Here is a 16,991-nt window from a genome sequence, read left to right as displayed (position 1 = left end):
CATATTATATAGAGCCATGGATTGCAGTCCCTGCCATCTGTCTACCTAGCTCTATCATTATGATGTGTGCTAAACCTAGTTTTCTACAGAAACCCTGGAAAGTAGAAAATTTATAAAGTAGTAAAGAGCATAATGTCCTGAATTTATATTTTCCACTGGGATATAGTTGATTTTGGATGAAATTATTTTAGCAACTCTTCAGGATGACACTGTATTTTGAGGCTCACTCGTGAGTACTGCCAGTGTTCCTTTATCTAGTTGTATGGTATTTGCTCTCACTCCCGTCACACATGAGACCTAAAAGATGAAACTAGAGTCAGTGTGCTGCTGTTTTTATTAATGGTGTCCATGCTCAGTTGTTGGTGGAATGCTAGAAAAGGGTTTCTGTGGAGTTGAACAACAGGAGACCTCAACATTTTCCATTCTTTTTTTTCTTTGTAGTCTTTTTTTTTATTTTTATTTTTTATCATTTATTTATTTATTAAAGATTTCTGTCTCTTCCCAGCCACCGCCTCCCATAACCCTCCCCCTCCCCCCATCAACTCCCCCTCTCTCATCAGCCCAAAGAGCAGACCAGGTTCCCTGTCCTGTGGGGAGTCCAAGGACCACCCACCTCCATCCAGGTCTAGTAAGGTGAACATCTAAACAACCTAGGCTCCCACAAAGCCAGCAGGTGCAGTAGGATCAAAACCCAGTGCCATTGTTCTTGACTTCTCAGCAGTCCTCATTGTCTGCTATGTTCAGTGAGTCCGGTTTTATCCCATGCTTTTTCAGACCCAGTCCAGCTGGCCTTGGTGAGTTCCCGAAAGAACATCCCCATTTTTTTTAATTTATTTATTTATTAAAGATTTCTGCCTCCTTCCCGCCACCGCCTCCCATTTCCCTCCCCCTCCCCCAACCAACTACCCCTCCTTCATCAGCCCAAAGAGCAGTCAGGGTTCCCTGCCCTGTGGGAAGTCCAAGGACCTCCCACCTCTTTCCAGGTCTAGTAAGGTGAGCATCCAAACAGCCTAGGCTCCCACAAAGCCAGTACGTGCAGTAGGATCAAAACCCAGTGCCATTGTTCTTGACTTCTCAGTAGTCCTCATTGTCTGCTATGTTCAGCAAGTCCGGTTTTGTCCCATGTTTTTCCAGACCCAGTCCTTTCTTTGTAGTCTTAAATAGTTTAGCGACCCTCCCAAAAGAACATTGTTGTAGGATGTTATCTATCTCTTTACCTCATTGATTAGGAACAAAAATATAAAGGTTTAATACACTAGAATATACATGCGTGCATTCTATTGCCTTCAAAGCAACAGCCCCATAACAGTGCCTACAGTTCGCTCTGGAGGAAAGAGTAAAGGTGTGTAACCTCCTGCTCTTATTATGAAATAACATTTTTGCTTTTTGGAGTCACCTTTAAAAACTGCTATTATGATATCTGTGCCTATACTCAGCTTTGCAACGCCTCTTGTGAGAATACAGCTCACAGCATCTGAACCAATAAGACAGGGCCCTTGCATGTGCACACCCAAGAGTGGCTCTCTTTTCTTCCACTGTAGCTGTGGCAGTTCCTGAAGCCCAACACGCCCCTGGAAGCTCGGATTTCTAAGCAGTGGTGTGAGATCGGTTTCCAAGGCGATGATCCGAAAACGGATTTTCGAGGAATGGGTCTCCTGGGACTTTATAATTTACAGTGAGTAAAATGAAGAAGAGTTGAGCATTAGAGCGATGCGCTGGTATCGAAATGCCAAGGTAGAACTATCACTTTCAAAAGCCACGTCCCAAAAGATGCCAGAAGAATATTCAAATCATCTGAGGGGAAGCTCGGGTTCAGACAAACTTGCCAGCACCTTGCCCGTATTTCAATAGATTTCATAGAATTTTGAAAGCAGCTCTTAGATAGTATTTTTAATTTTTTATTATGAAATCTTCAAGAATATTCAAAAAACTTTTATATTGATAATCTGAATTCAGAAATTTCAACATTATTTTTAGACAAAAATATTAATAAAAAATCCTATACTGTTTGTCATTTCATCTCTCATATTTCAATATGTACCCCTAAAATATATCAATGCTGGGCCTTGAAATGGCTCAGCAGAGAAAATTGGTGGCTGCCAAAGGCCACGACCTGAGTTTGAGACCGGAAACCTTCATAACAAAAGCTGAGAACCGACTCCATTGTCTTCCAACCTGCACATGTGCACAGACACACACAGTAAACAAATCTAAAATTTCTGCTTGGAATCTTCCTGTACCCCCCCATTAGATTTGTGTAATAAAATATAGAGTCATACATTAGTAATTTGGGTTTATAATATAGCTTTATTACTGCCCTGTTAAATACTTTTTATGAGGTACTTTGGAGGTAGTGTGAGTTTTTATGTTTATTAGACAGAAATTTCACTGTATTAACATCCCTAAGTTCTGTGAGATGAATGCAAATCCAGTATGACCGCCTTCTAAGAAAGATGCATTTGATCTGGGCATTGGGGCTCACACCTGTAATCCTAACTCCTGGGAGACAGAAGCTAGGGGATCAGGACGCATCCTTGGCTGTGTAATGGGGTCAGTGCTAACCTGAGCTGCAAGAAAAAAACACAGGAAGAAAGGATGGATAGAAGGGCAAAGGAAGGGAGAAAGAGAAAGAGAGAGAAGGAAAAGGGAGGGATGGGAGGGGAGGGGAGGACCTAGAGTTTTCTCTCCCTTTCACCATGTTACTTCTCTCAGGCTTCTGCCCCTGGGGTCTTCCAATCACAGAACCACCCACCCCTTATCTAGAATGCTGGATTATAGGCTTGGCTCTCTGGGTAGTAACGAAATTTGTAATTAAGTTTTCAAGTCTGTTGGCTCTGGAAGAGTGGTGACCTCATGCCAGTGTCTACCTCTGGGTGCCAAGAAGCATCCCACCAGGTGAGGGTGGCTGTCTCACAGACGGTGCAATCATGGTGTTCTTTCCCTCCTCCTGCAGATATTTCGCAGAACGGGATGCCACAGTGGCTCAGCAGGTCCTCTCCGACTCTCTTCATCCAAAATGCAGGTAATTGTTCCAAATAAAAGATGGTTTGGGTTTTGGGTTTTTTCGGGGAGGGGCATCAATAAATAGCATTTTCCACATGGATCTATAGAGAAGTGTTATCAGGAGAGCCAGCTCACTGGGAGCCAAGCTGTACGCGCTCTCGCTAGCCCTTTTGACAGGTACTAAACAGGAAGGCTAGCGCTCCAGATACTCACCTCAGGACTTAGAAGGTAGAGATGTGTGTCAAGAGTGCCTAGGAAGATTGAAAGGTGAGCGTGGACGGACAGACATAGAGGAAAGAATTCAGAGACAAGGGAGCAGGGTCTGGTCATGAGGAAGAATGGAAGTCAAGGCCCCATGGAGAAAGCTGAACTTTCTGAGGCTCTTTTGTTTTAAAGTTCAGGGCTATGCTTGTATTTCCATTTACTTGATTTCTTTTCTTTGACTGAACACGTGAAGGGATATCACTAAAGAGGAAATAAGGTATTTTTCTTTGCTTTTTTGTGGTTTGTTGTTTTTATTCTGCTTTAGAATCAATAGGATAAGAATTTCTAAAATAAATAGATTTGTGAAAACCACTTTTAAAGGCAAACATTCACCAACTTTTAATCTGATATGGTTGATCACTTGTCGACTGCATTTTTATTAGCTAAAATCCAGATTGACCTAATCTAACGAAAGGGTCGAGAAGCCAGGATTATACCCAGTTTGAGGGGCATATAATCCCTTCCTCTGAAGAGGTGGCCAGCTCGCAAACATGACCTAATCTCCTCAACAGACATTTTATTTTGGAATTTTCTTGCATAGTGAAAATTTGTTCTTTGATTAGTAATTGTGTTTGAGACACGGTCTCATTGTGTAGTCATAGGTCATCTTTACGTAGCTGTGGATAGCCTGGAGCTCACTATGTAGACCAGAAACCCACCTGCCTTTACTTCCCTAGAGCTGGGATTAAAAGCCTGCCTCACCACTTCTGGCTTTGATGGATGTGTTTCCAATGTGATAATTCTAAATAGTAGTTAATGTACGAGTCAGTGGCTCTTCTGAGAATTCCTCCTATTTTACTGTCCTGGTCCCATTAGATTATTTTTTGTCCACCTTATAGCACTTAATTATTACTGGCTAAATAAACCTAAAGTTATACTATAGCAGTCTTAAAATTCAGGAATTGGTTGACATGGGTTTATTTCCCTGATGTTACTATTATCTTCCTCCTAACCCCAGTTGACTAAGGTTCATTAAATTATATTACTTTCCCAAACTTACATTTATAATCTTTTATGAGATTAAAAATTTAGTTTCTTTACTTTCATTTATTTCAAGAAAAACATTAAAATCATCTAGATGTTTCTTGATAGATTGCATGATCAACCTCAAGCTATTTTGACTTTTAAATTGTATCTTCTGGATTGTGGAGCCGATGAACGCCTTCTAACTAAAGCTGGCTGAGAGTCTGTGTGTGTTTCCAAGTGGTGTTTCTTGGATCAGAACCCCGAGTCATGGATACTCTTTGGTCCTGGGGTAGTAACAATAAGCTTAAAATATTTTGGGGGTAACTGTGAAAGGGAGATGAATTTTGTCAGTGAGCCATCCTCAAGCAAGGGGAGGGTAGACAGAGGCTCCACGGTCGTGGCTCCTTCAGCGGAGATTAGAGAGGGCTTAAGGCACTGTGGACCACACTTCAGGAGGCTGGCCTCTGTGTGTGCTGTGAAGGAATCTAGTTTATCCCTCAAGCTGCAATCCAGTCAAAGAGAAAGATGCTTTTGTATTCGTTGCTTCCAATTGATAGTGGAGGTCACCAAGTCAGAATCAAAATGTCTTGAGAGCGCTGATCTATTTCTTATATAATTGTCTGAAATTTTGACCAATTATGGTATCGGCATAGCTTCTGTCAAACCCTGCGCATTCCAGGTATTCAGCAATGAGACAAAGATGTACTAAGGACGTGTTCCCAGCTGTCCTTCAGCAACCATGATACATTGCTGCCTTTGGGACTGATCATAGGGTCCTCAGTAACTTGAGGGATAAAGGTAGATGCGATCTTATGAGGAGAATTCTGCCTGCTGATTTCTGTTTACTTGGGGGACTATCTTATAAGTTATCAAATGAATGGAAGCTACTTGGCCTTTTGTTACATTTCAAATACAAAGGTTTCATTTAACAAATGCAGACGCAGATTTCATTTAGTAAATATGGACCTACTGTGGACTTTCAAAGCTTTGTTGGAAAGAAAATGGACACTTAGAACATGTTTTAATTCACATGCGACTCAACTCATTTTGAAGATGAATCTGGGCAAAACTCTCCTGGGTGCCACTTTAGTTTACTCTGTTGATTAGGAATCCCACTTTATAAAAAGGAGATGTTTTAGCATGAATTCCAGCAGTTATTTGGCATCATAGCCAATCATTCACAGAGTAGGAAGCTCATTTGTGTAAATATCCAGCGTGTACTATGTTTCTGTGATTGTGTGCTGTGGTAGTCCATGAGTGTTTGCCGTGTGTCATTTGCCATCTGTTCTAGAAAATTCTCCTTTTTCCCCGCTTAGATGGATTTAAAAATTGTATGTAGCGCCAATGCTAAAGTTTGTTTTTGAGACAAGGTCTTACAATATAGCCCAGGCTAGCCTAGAACTCAAAATCTTCCTGCACTGGCTTATGTTAAAACTGTTACCTTATATTTATGTACACTAACACTAATCAGTTTGAACATATCAACTCTATAAGCAACAATACAAGTTGGGATTGATGGGATTCAAGCAGTGTGCCCTCATGTCGTGCTTGTACTGCTGCCTATAGCACTGATAAATTCAGGCTGATTAGCGCGATAATAGAGGTACATGTAACGTGTAGTTAATGGTTTAGTATACACATTCAAAGAGAGCAAGAATAAATTAAATAATAAATGTTCATTTATTCATTCATTCTTTCAGCAAATTCAGCAAAGCAGAATGGGAAAAGAAAAGGATGGATAAAGCAATTGGGTAAGTGTGGGACCATAATGTGAATACTGTCAGCCCTGGCCCAGGGACAGCAAAACTAGGCTTAATTCCCAGCACCCACATGATAACTCACAACCATCTGTAACTCCAGTTCCAGAAGATCCAACGCCCCTTTCTTGCCTTTGTGTGTACCAGGCACTCACATTGTACACAGATATGCATACGGGAAAAAAAATCAATACTCATAAAATAATGAAATAAAATTTTAAAAATGTTTTACATTTTAACATTAAATACCGGACAACCTAGCTTAGCAGGTAAAGGAAGGAACTTGCCACCGAACCTGATGACCTGAATTTGATCCCCAGAATCTATATGTATAAGGAAAGAATGTTCCTGTCTCTTGGCTCCCACACACATATGCCATGGCACGTGAGGTCGCATGCACACACACAAATAAGTAAACAAACAAATTGATAAGTGTTCTTAATGGCCCATTCCATTCAGAAATATTTCTATGCCAGATATACAAGAACAGAGAGAATTTAAGAATTCTGTTCTTTTCTGTAGAAGAGGGACATAAAATATACCTTATGGTTTAAAATATAATAATACCTTAAAACTTTCTCACATAAAATTTAAATTTAGAAAAGCACAGGAAAGCGGAGCAGAACTCAGCCAGCAGCCCATCCTGTCACTTTCGCACTCATAGTAAGGACTCACTGCTTTTCATTCTAGAGGTTTCCCCCTGCATCCATGTGCGCCTACACTAAATCTCGGCTTGCTCGACACAGGTGTCTTGCATTAAAGTCTCTAAGAATGTAATTTTAGTTAGCTGTAAAATTACCATAATTTAGTTAACACAGAAATTGCCATAATTAATTTCTCTAGAAATCTTTTGTAGCATATTTGGTCTTGCATTGACCAATAATGCTGTAATAAATAGTCTTATGTATAAACTTTTGTCCACTGCAGATGATCACCTACCATATGTTTGGGAGTAGAATCACCAAGCCAAAGCGTGTGAATTCTCAGTTCTCTTAGCACAGGCTACCGAGCCCTTGCGGTAGAATTAGAGGACGGGGCTTTGATGTGGTGGAGATGGACAGCTGGTTTGCTACTCTGGTGGTCTAAGAGGAATTTGGAACTCGGATTGTCGGTTTTTGAAGTGTTTATATTCCCATGTGCAACACTTTTGGTTTTTGTGGGTCATACTTGCAGGTACTCCTTTGCAATTGTGGGTATCAATATCACCGATCTGGCATATAATCTGCTTGTGAGTGGTGCTCTAAAAACCCATTTCTACAACATCGCCCCCGAAGCACCGACGCTGTCTCACTTCCAACAAACGTTCTGTAAGTGTCCTGTTATTCAATTGTCAGTATGGATTTCTATAGAGCAGACAAGGATCAAAGCTGAGAAACCATTGTGATGGAGCTACGTTAGGCCCTGGAGGAAGTTTAACTTTGTTGTCTGTTTATTTTCTCCTTTAAACACCTACGCTTGTATTTCTGGGTATCATGGATTTTTCTTTTTCTCGGTTCTTATGTGATATGCATGTGTCAACTTCAGGCCTGACTTTTGGTCTGTCTCCTTCTGATCTAGCACAGCTTAACACTAAAGAATGCAACTCTAAAGACAACTTGAGTTGACTGCCAGGTCCTATGTCTGGACAGAAATGAGATTCACAAGAAGATTAGACAGTAAGGTTGAAAGACTTGCCTAAAATGTTGATCAAAAAGGTACTGGTGAAAAGTAAAGATAGAGGTTGAAACGTAAAAGGGCCTTGTGGGACATATCCTACCTGAAGAACGAGGGTGTCACAAAAAGGAGAAACTCACGGAAAGGAAACAAATCTCCAAATCAAGGGGAAAAAAAAAACCAGACCAGCAAGGTTGCTCTGTGGGTGAAGGTACTTGCTGCCAAGCCTGGAGATCTGAGTTTGATCCCAAGATCTATACAATGGAAGGCAAGGATCAGCTCCTGCAAGCTCTCCTCTGACCTCTCCACACACAGTCTCTCCCTCCCTCCCTCCCTCTCTCTCTCTCTCCCTCCCTCCCTCCCTCCCTCCCCCCCCCCTCCTCTCTCTCTCTCTCTCTCTCTCTCTCTCTCTCTCTCTCTCTCACATGCTAAATAAATATTGTGATAAAACTTTAGGCCTGAAGGACAGATTTTCATATTTTAAGTTCTAAGCACCCATATAGCAGATTAAAATCTATCAAGCCAAGGTCTATATCACTGTGAGATACTTGACACTGTGGAGAGATGATGCTGAAAAATTCTAAAACTGTCACGCAAAAACTTTGGAACCAAGACCACACTGGACTTCTTGGAAGCAGCCTTTTATTCTCAAACACAATGGAGTGTTGACTACAAAAGCTTAAGATGGCACAAAGGGAATATGATTTATAATTTTAAATTATATTCCCAAACTAACTTATCAACCAACTATTGAGTATCAAAATAAGATAGCCTTTGTTTATAAGCATAAGGTCTTAAATATTTACTTCCTCATAACTTAACAAGGAAACTCCTGAAAAAATGCATTGTTTCTACAAAATAAGAGAGTAACCCCAGGAAGAATAAATGAATCCAGAAAAGAAATCTTTCCAGGAGGAAAGCAAAGGGAATTCATAGGTGAAGGAGAGGGGCCCTCCCAAAACGGGTCCATGTAATAGGCTGAGAACAGATCTAGATTTGACCAAGTTCTGGAACTGAGCAAACATCTATCATGTTCAAACACATCTAGAATACATTTGGCATCCTTACGGAAAGTGGTTTATGGTTAAATTCAATGGAAAACTAAGTAAATGAACAAAGAAAGCAGTTAGACCTGGGTTAAAACCAATAAGGGGCTGAGTATGGCTGGGCGGGTGAACAGGGGCTAGAATCACATCTTCTGTAAACAGAGTTAAAAACAGCCCAGAAATGGAGTGCAGTGTGACTGTGGTGCTGGAGAGTTTGGCAGTCAGAAGGCTCACCTGGAGTGATGCAGAGCAAGGACTAGAGTAGACCAGGCTACCTCTTCACGGTGCTTGGTTTTCCCATCAGAACATAGTAAGCTATCTGATGCTGAATGATGCTAGTATAATTGGCAAAAAATGAAAAAGCTGTTCTTTTAAAGAAGTACTTACTTTATAACTTGTTAGTAGAAAATCTAAGCTCCTCACATGACGTTTAATAGCTCCCATTTTGACCAGTGGGTGGTTATATTCACTCCTGTAACAGTTCTGTCCCCAACAAATATGACTGGGTTTTGACCGCAGATCGGGGTCTATTCCGAGGAAGACTGGCATCAAAGCAAATAAGTACAAAATACTCGGAAGTAAAGATACTATTTCAAAATGCTGCAGAGGCATCTGACTGTCATCACCCACTGAGTCTGTAGCAGAGAGAGCTCCCTAAAGCAAATGCCATTTTCAGTGAGAACCAAAGGCTGGGTGGCAGAAAGTAAAGCAATGGGCACTGAATGGTACAGCCAGAGAAGTGGTGAGGACACCGGCCATAAGACAGGCATGTACAGCAGATCCAAACAATATAGTGGAGAGGGTATGATTAGCTATGACACTGAGCGGGTATGGTTAGATATAATACAGGAAATTTAAGAGCAGAATTTGGAACGGACCTTGAGGAGTTTTAAGCCAAGTTGGAGAGCACACGCAGAGCTAGTAACAAACAAAATCTCTTGCACCATGATTTTGTTAACCTTTCATAAGTTGCCTTTTTCTATAGTTTCCTTCTTTCTTGGGGAAATCAGGAAAGCTCTTGTGAGAGAAAATAGGACGAGTTTAACTTGAAGCAAACTGAAGGTAAATTCCGTTGGGGAAATCTATTCAGAGCTACAGAATGGACATTCCTATGAGAAGTCCTTTAACTCTGGTGAGGTGGAAGGGTTCTGCCTACAGACTTTGAATTCATCTGCTTGGAGTTAAAAATCAGAACCACACCGTAAATGACATCTCCCAGGAAAGAATCAGAGTTAAAAGCAAGAAGAATTGACATTTAAGGGTAGGAGAAGATGTCTTGTTCATTGCTGTATGCTCAGCCTACTGGAGTGTTTAGTAACTCTATATTGACTGGTGGATGAATGGACTGACAAAAAACATACTATAATATCATATGAGACTCTTTTCAGGGAAAAAGAGGGTGTAGATGGCCTGGAAATGTTTTAGCCTTACCCAACTGATAGGTTTTTCAGAAGTCCTAGCCCAGATAAGTTAGCATGAAGCAGTATTTCTTATTTCCCAGGACACTCTTTGGATTTTAGAAAGAGCAGCAATCACCAACAGATTAGATTATGGTCAGAGAGACTGGGTGAATTCAGAAGAGGCCAACCATGCCCTGGATTCATTGTCCCTCCACTGAGCACGGTCACTTCTGCAACCTCCTCTGTAATAGTCTTGCAATTATCTGCGTCTTTGCACATGCCTCTGCTCTCTCCTAACCGGAAGCAGTGAAGCAAAACCAAGACACATTTGAGCAGCAATAAATATGCGTAGGCTTCAAATAGCAAGCCGAATTAGTATTCAAAGCAAGTATTTCATCTAGAGGAAAGGAAATAGGAATGTAATGTCTCTATTGTCCTGACTGTGCAGTCTTAAGTCAGTGAACTGCTCTGCCAAGGCATTGTGTTGCAAAAAAGCTCCATCCTATCAAAAGCTCAACTGAATACACAACCCAACAGTAATGGGGTAAGATTAGGTATAGCGAGCTGAGGGAAGGACAAGCGCAGAAGAGGGGGTGAATTATCTGTTCCTTGACCTTCAGTGGAGAGAACTGTTAACACAGGAATAACTCCTCCCACCCCTGCAGGAGGCAGCCTGTAGAGACAATGGGAAGATGGCCTGGTTTGGCCCTGGCTTCCAGCTGTTAACTGTGTGAGCAAGCACCGTTCAAGCTTCCTGGCTGAACCCCGGTGTCCGTCTCCGTAAGGTGGAGATATAAAATCTGCTTGGCCAACCCGCAGCGCTGGGGACTGAAATGAAATGGAGACTAGAAGCAATAGATTGACTCTGCTTTCTCCCTCCTCTTTCCCCACTACTGTTAGCTTTCTCAGCTAACAAATCATTGTCAGAAATTGAATACCTATCTCTCTCTCCCTCCAAGAGACAGAGAATTAGGAAACATGAGATCCCTACCTTTCTCTCTATCCTCAGTGCCCAACGGTGTATCTGTTACAAACATAATTGGCAGATGGGGTGACCGGACAACAGGCCAAATGAATATTTGAATGTTGTGTAATAAATGAGTGGGATTTTATGATGTGTAGTTTGGAAGCCAGGTCACCATTTCTGTATTCTTAGTGCAATCATGTTATATGGTCTCTACTCATTTTCCTGATAAGATAGGGAGAGTCCCAGGGAATCTGCCTATAGGATTTGCAATTTACCTTTGTAGTTATCAAGGAAGTATCATGAAATTGGTATTAGATTATGAAGCACCATCGTCCTCCAAAATGGTCATTTGTAATTGTGTGTACAATAGAAAAATGAGGGACAGTTGTGTCTGAGTGCTCCTGGAACTCCATGATGTAACACATCCCCTTAGGAGTGTGATGCCAGGGTGTCTGCACACTGTAGAAAAGTGGGCATCTTTATGTCCACTACAAAAAAAAATAAGTCATTCACTAAAAGGAGATCGAGATGCTACATATTCTGATTTGGTAGTCCATATCATACCTGTGCCTCAGTTTATCGCATGTACCATATAAATACAGTCAAAAATACAATTGAAAAAAAAATGGTTCCCACAGTAGCTGCTCTCTCAGTGCCAGTGGGAGCATGCTAGTGAGACTAATGGGATGGATGCACCATGGATGATTTTAATTCATAATGTTAGAAATCTGACTCTCCTAGCAAAACAACTCAAGCATGTTTATTTGAGCTCAAAGACCAGTTGGAAAAAAAGTGTTTGTGTTTTATATATTAAGAAAAGGAGAAATTATAAAATCTCATTCGTTTCTTTTATAACCAAATTAATTGAAACATTCCTAGAAGGAGACGGGGGGGGGGGGGGGGGGTGAAAAAATAGAGTCTTCTAGATCTTGGGTTTTAAACTGCAATGACCGAGATTCATCTGGTTGAATCTGGGTGGATCTGTGTATTTAACAAATCACCCCAGGCTATTCCTGAGATATTTTAGGAGCTTTCCAGTCACTGAAATGGACAGAGGATTGAGTTCCTGTGGGTGAGTAGGAGACAGGGGTCAGGAGAAACAGTGCTGTCATCACACATTGAAACAACTGGGACAAAGGGCCGCCACCATCACTCACTGCATGTGAGCATGATGGGGATGCCAGATGCGTACCCTGCAGAGCAGACAAGTGCTGGGCACAATGCACACTGCAAGCATCAGAGGATTAGATTTGGTCCATGAGGTACAGACCAGCAGCTTTCTACACAGGGATCTTCTAAGACTCTTGGGCTGAAGCAGGAAGATTACAAATTGAAGACTAGCCAGGACGCCATACCAAGGCGTTAAAAAATAATCCCCTCATCTATGTAACTGTCAATGTTGTTTCGAGAGATACCAAAGCCTGGAATTCTTTCCCCCGCTCATCCCTCCTGGGTTCTCTTTATAGAGAAAAATAAAAGAGCTGAGAGCCCAACCAAGGTCCTCTCCAGCATTCTATCTGTATTTTCTGGTACCTTCTCAAGTTAGAACAAAGAAGAACTTATATAACATTCACCTTTTCTTTTTCTAAACTGAGATTATTTTCTTTTTTCTAATTTATAGAGAAGTCTGCCATTGCATTGGGATTTATTACATACAAACAAATATATAATATTGCCTTTTAAAGGAAATATTCACATTTCAATTATTTTAGATGTGTGTTGAAACAAGCAATGGGATGGAAGGAAGGATAAGATGGGGAAGAGAAAAACAATAAACAGATTCTTGCTTCAAATGCTTAGCATTTATTCCAAAAAAAAATCAACTCCAGAGTGTTCATAGATAACAACTTTGAAACACAAAAGCATTTGAATATGGAATTGGGCTTTGGAAAGAAGTATTATTAGCAATTTCATGAAGCTCGATCACGAGTCTGTGTAGCTTAGATTTGATTTATAGTTCTTACTGTCTCATAATAGGTGGTTAAATGCATTTGTTTGATGTGTCAGTGTAATTTAAAATTTTAGTTAAATTGAGTATCAAGAGGACAAAAGGCAGAGTGGAGTAATTTTGAAAGACAGAATCACTGTGTAATTTAGTTGGGAGGGAAGGATGAAGGAGTCACTGTCAGCTTTTTAGAATAAGTTATTTTATAAAGTGAGATTCAAATTTAAAAAAAAAAGAATAAGTTCTGGGGACAGGGTGGCTCACTGTGTAAGGCACTTGCCTTGCAAACACAAGGACCAGAGCACAGATCCCCAGAACCCACACAAAGACCAAGTAGATGTGATGGCCCATCTGCAGTTCCTGTGCTCAGGAGGCAGAGGACAGATCCCCAGAACAAGCTAGATAGATAGACTAACTGAAGTAGCAAGCCCTGGGTTCACGCTGGAGACTCCACCTCAATATATAGGCTGGAGAGTGGACACTTAAGACCTAATATTCTCCCCGGTCCCTACAATGTGTGCACATGCATGTACACATACCCACATTCCTGCAACAAACATACACAAATAAATGTAGTTTTAAGTATTTAAAAATATTTTTTGAAATACTTGAAAATAAAGGCATGGTGGCCCATATTTTTAATCCCAACATTCAAGAGGCAAAGGCAGGTGGATTTCTATAAACTGAGGCCAGCCTGGTCTACACAAGTTCCAGGTCAGCCAGAGCTACATAGACCTTGCTTCAAAAAGGAAGGGAGGGAGGAAGGTAGCAAGGGTGGGAGAGAGAGAGGAGGGAAGGAGGGAGGGAGGGAAGAAACCAGATACCAAAGTTGAGCTGGAGAGATTGCTCAGTGGTTAAGAACTCTGACTGCTTGCTCTTCCAGAAGATCCAGATTCAATTCCCAGAACCCACATAGCAGCTTACAACTGTAACTCCAGTCCCAGGGAATCCAGTGCCCTCTTCCGACCTCCAAGGGACACCGCATAGTGTGGTACACAGACGTACATCACAGGCAAACACTCATAAACATAGAAAAAAAAGAGTTTAATTAAGAAAAGAGAATATGTTCCCAATGTGATTCATATTCAAGAAGTGACAGAATTGGTTTGCCCTCCTACTTTGTGGAACTAAAAATGTCTCTAATGTTAGCAGCAAAAGGAGAAAACAAAATAGGCAACTTGGTAGCTTCTACTCCACTGGTCATAATAAACTTGGTGTTTCATGTGAACTCCACAGAGACTGTTACCTTGGTCTAACTCATCCGCAGTGGTTTGGAGTGTGGCTAAGGACTATCTCACTGTCTTGTCCCTAACAGGCTATTTGATGCACGAGTTTCACAAGTTTTGGATCGAGGAGGATCCCATGGACATAATGGAATTTAACCGTGTGCGGGAGAAATTCCGCAAGAGGATCATAAAACAGCTGCAGAACCCAGACATGGCGCTGTGCCCGCATTTTGCTGCATCTGAGGGTTTAATCAACATGTAGTGCCCGCGCCGGTTTCAATGGGTCCCCCAGAACACTGCCTCATTGTTGTCTTAGGTCTCTGCTTAGGTGACAGCTCACACACCGAATGCACATAGCAACTATACATATATAAATATATGCATGCCTTTTGGTACAGTATTTTCATCTCTTGGTCATAATTCCAAGATCCCCCAAATACCACTCTTTCTGGGGTATCTACCCTCCAGGGACTGCTCATATTGTGGCATCCTGCAGTGTTAGCATCTGTCCTTGACATCCAGGTATGGAGAAAGTTTTCTATTTTTTTAGATTTGTTCCTCCCCTCATCGTTCAATATTAAAAATGTGTAATAATTCTCTAGCTGTAATTTGTATGTAAGAGATTTAACTGGATCACATTCTGTGTTCATATTTATTAAAAATGCTTCATGAGGACTGCTGCTAGCTTCTCAAACTGGGTTCACGCTTGGACCCCATACTGGTAAAGTATAAGACTTTCAAATAATACAGACAGACACATGATAAGCCAAACTCTTCCTGCACATATAGCTGCACTTCACCAAACTGTAATGAGGCTATTAAGAAATTAGCTTAACTAGGAGTCAGCCTTGTGTGAAATCCGGCAGACCTGTAGCCTAACTTAACCACAGTTGCGACTGTGCTGTAGCCATCAGGATAGAAACTTATCTTATTCCCATCACTTCACGGCTTGGGTGTGTAAATAGGTATATGATTGTGGAGCCCCAGAAAAGAAGCCATATCTTCCCAAGGCTGCAAAGGGTTTCTCACTGCCTGCCTCTTGCTGAACCCAGAGTTAGTCCTTAGCGCTACCCCGATGCGAGCATCTTTGCTTAGGGGATTGAGGTCTGACTGGTTTGTTTTCTAGGTTGAGGGGCAATATTTTAACTTTTTTCAGGAAAACGTGTTACAACAAAGGAACCTGAGCAATGATTCTATCATGCACTATTTCTTGAAATTAGCATCCTTGTAACAGTGGAAGAAGTTGCTTGGGAGAAGAAAAATGAAACCATCCTCCAACTGCTAAGAATCATCTTCTTCAAAATGTGATTTAGTTTGGAATTATGATTGTAGTCTGTTGAATAGTATTTACCATGGTATTTCATACCCATGGTATTTTATACTTTGGGACTATCGATTTTAGTATTACTAGATGTTTGTGTAATCACTTGCTTATTTAAATGAATTTTGAGTACTGCCTACTGTCAGTATATGAATAAATTACATATCATTCTACAGTAACAGAGAGTGTGTTTCATTTGGGTGCCTTTGTACTCTGTAGGTCTTCAGATATGCAAATGCGTGAGTGGGTGGACTGTCAAAGACAAGCGACTGGTTAGAAATTACTGTCTTCAGAGCAGCCAGGTGTAACCGGCTGAGAGATTTCCTTAATCTTGAGGTCCGGCAATGCTTTAATGAATAAGACTTCTTTTTAATTTTCTTTTTTTTTTTTAAGAATCTCACTATGTAACCCTGCCTGGCCTGAAACTCACTGTGTAGACTACACTGGCCTGGAATTCAGATATTCACCTGCCTCCAACACCAGTTAAATTAGGATTAAAGGCATACATCACCATGCCTTAACCCTCTTACCTTTCCTTAATGACATCCTATGAAATCTGTCTTGATTATTGCGAGATGTCTGATTTTTAAGAACCCTCCGCTGCCTGTTGCTGCTTGGTAGGATTTCTCTACTCTAGGGTTCTCATCCTTTCTTTCTCAGGCCTGGGGTCAGGTGGTAGCACTTCTACTGCCTCTCCTTCAACCTGTGCCCTCTGTTAGACAGCGAGAAGAGGAGCATCAGTGGATGCTTAGCGCACACCAAGAATAATATCTCCAGAAGTGAAAGCTACCCGCCTAGTGGACTGTCTGCCTTGAGCGTACAGTGTTTGCACCTGCCGGTGCAGGCATGGTTCCACAGGCAAGGCAGGCTTGGCCAACTACATGTGTGCACTGCCTCTTCCTATTTCCTGTGGTCCTCTATCAGCAGTGCAGCGTGACAGCATGTGGTACTCTTCTGCTCAGGCAGAGACAGCTCACGTTGCCAAGCTAAGGCATTCCCCTCCCTGCTCCTTAGCTGCTTTCGATAGTATCTAAACATGGCTGCACAGCTTCAGGATGAACGGTTGCTGCCAGCTCCTTCAAGGTATTATTAGCCTTCTCATTCACACCTCGTTGTAGGAGATGCAGTCTACCCAGTAACACAGAGCGAAGTGAGAAAAAGAAAAGGAGAAGGTTTCAGGAGCATCAGAGATGCGTGATGTATGCTATGTGTGTATGTGGTTCCCAGGGGAATCTTTAGCTTGCCTCATATTTATCCCGTTGAGCAAGGGTTGACCACATAAAATGTAAATGGTGTAGCACATTTCCTTCAAGTTTTCTGAAACACTACTTGATACATGATATTTAAAACATGTCTGGTTTGCGCTGCAGGGAAAGAAATAAAGAAATACTCTTTGAAGCATCGCTTCTAAAGCGAGACTTTGGCTGGATTCACCTCCTTCTC

General features: G+C 41.4%; 1 protein-coding gene across 2 annotated transcripts in view; it reads left to right on the top strand.

The window, feature by feature from the left end:
* Elmod1 (ELMO domain containing 1) overlaps positions 1 to 15,721 on the top strand; it is a 56,666-nt gene extending 40,945 nt beyond the window's left edge. For both annotated transcript variants that reach the window (XM_041638726.1, XM_041638727.1), the window contains 5 exons: positions 1,542 to 1,675; positions 2,954 to 3,022; positions 5,934 to 5,984; positions 7,164 to 7,297; positions 14,317 to 15,721. In XM_041638726.1, coding sequence (XP_041494660.1) covers positions 1,542 to 1,675; positions 2,954 to 3,022; positions 5,934 to 5,984; positions 7,164 to 7,297; positions 14,317 to 14,489 — 561 coding nt within the window. In that variant the 3' untranslated portion in view covers positions 14,490 to 15,721. The remainder of the gene's footprint in view (positions 1 to 1,541; positions 1,676 to 2,953; positions 3,023 to 5,933; positions 5,985 to 7,163; positions 7,298 to 14,316) is intronic.
* The last annotated feature ends 1,270 nt before the right edge of the window (positions 15,722 to 16,991 follow it).

This window comes from Microtus oregoni, unplaced genomic scaffold, assembly GCF_018167655.1.
Source record: "Microtus oregoni isolate MIOR12 unplaced genomic scaffold, Mior012 000055F_ref0000237, whole genome shotgun sequence".
NCBI classification, from domain to species: Eukaryota; Metazoa; Chordata; class Mammalia; order Rodentia; family Cricetidae; genus Microtus; species Microtus oregoni.
This window is presented reverse-complemented; position numbering and strand designations above follow the sequence as displayed.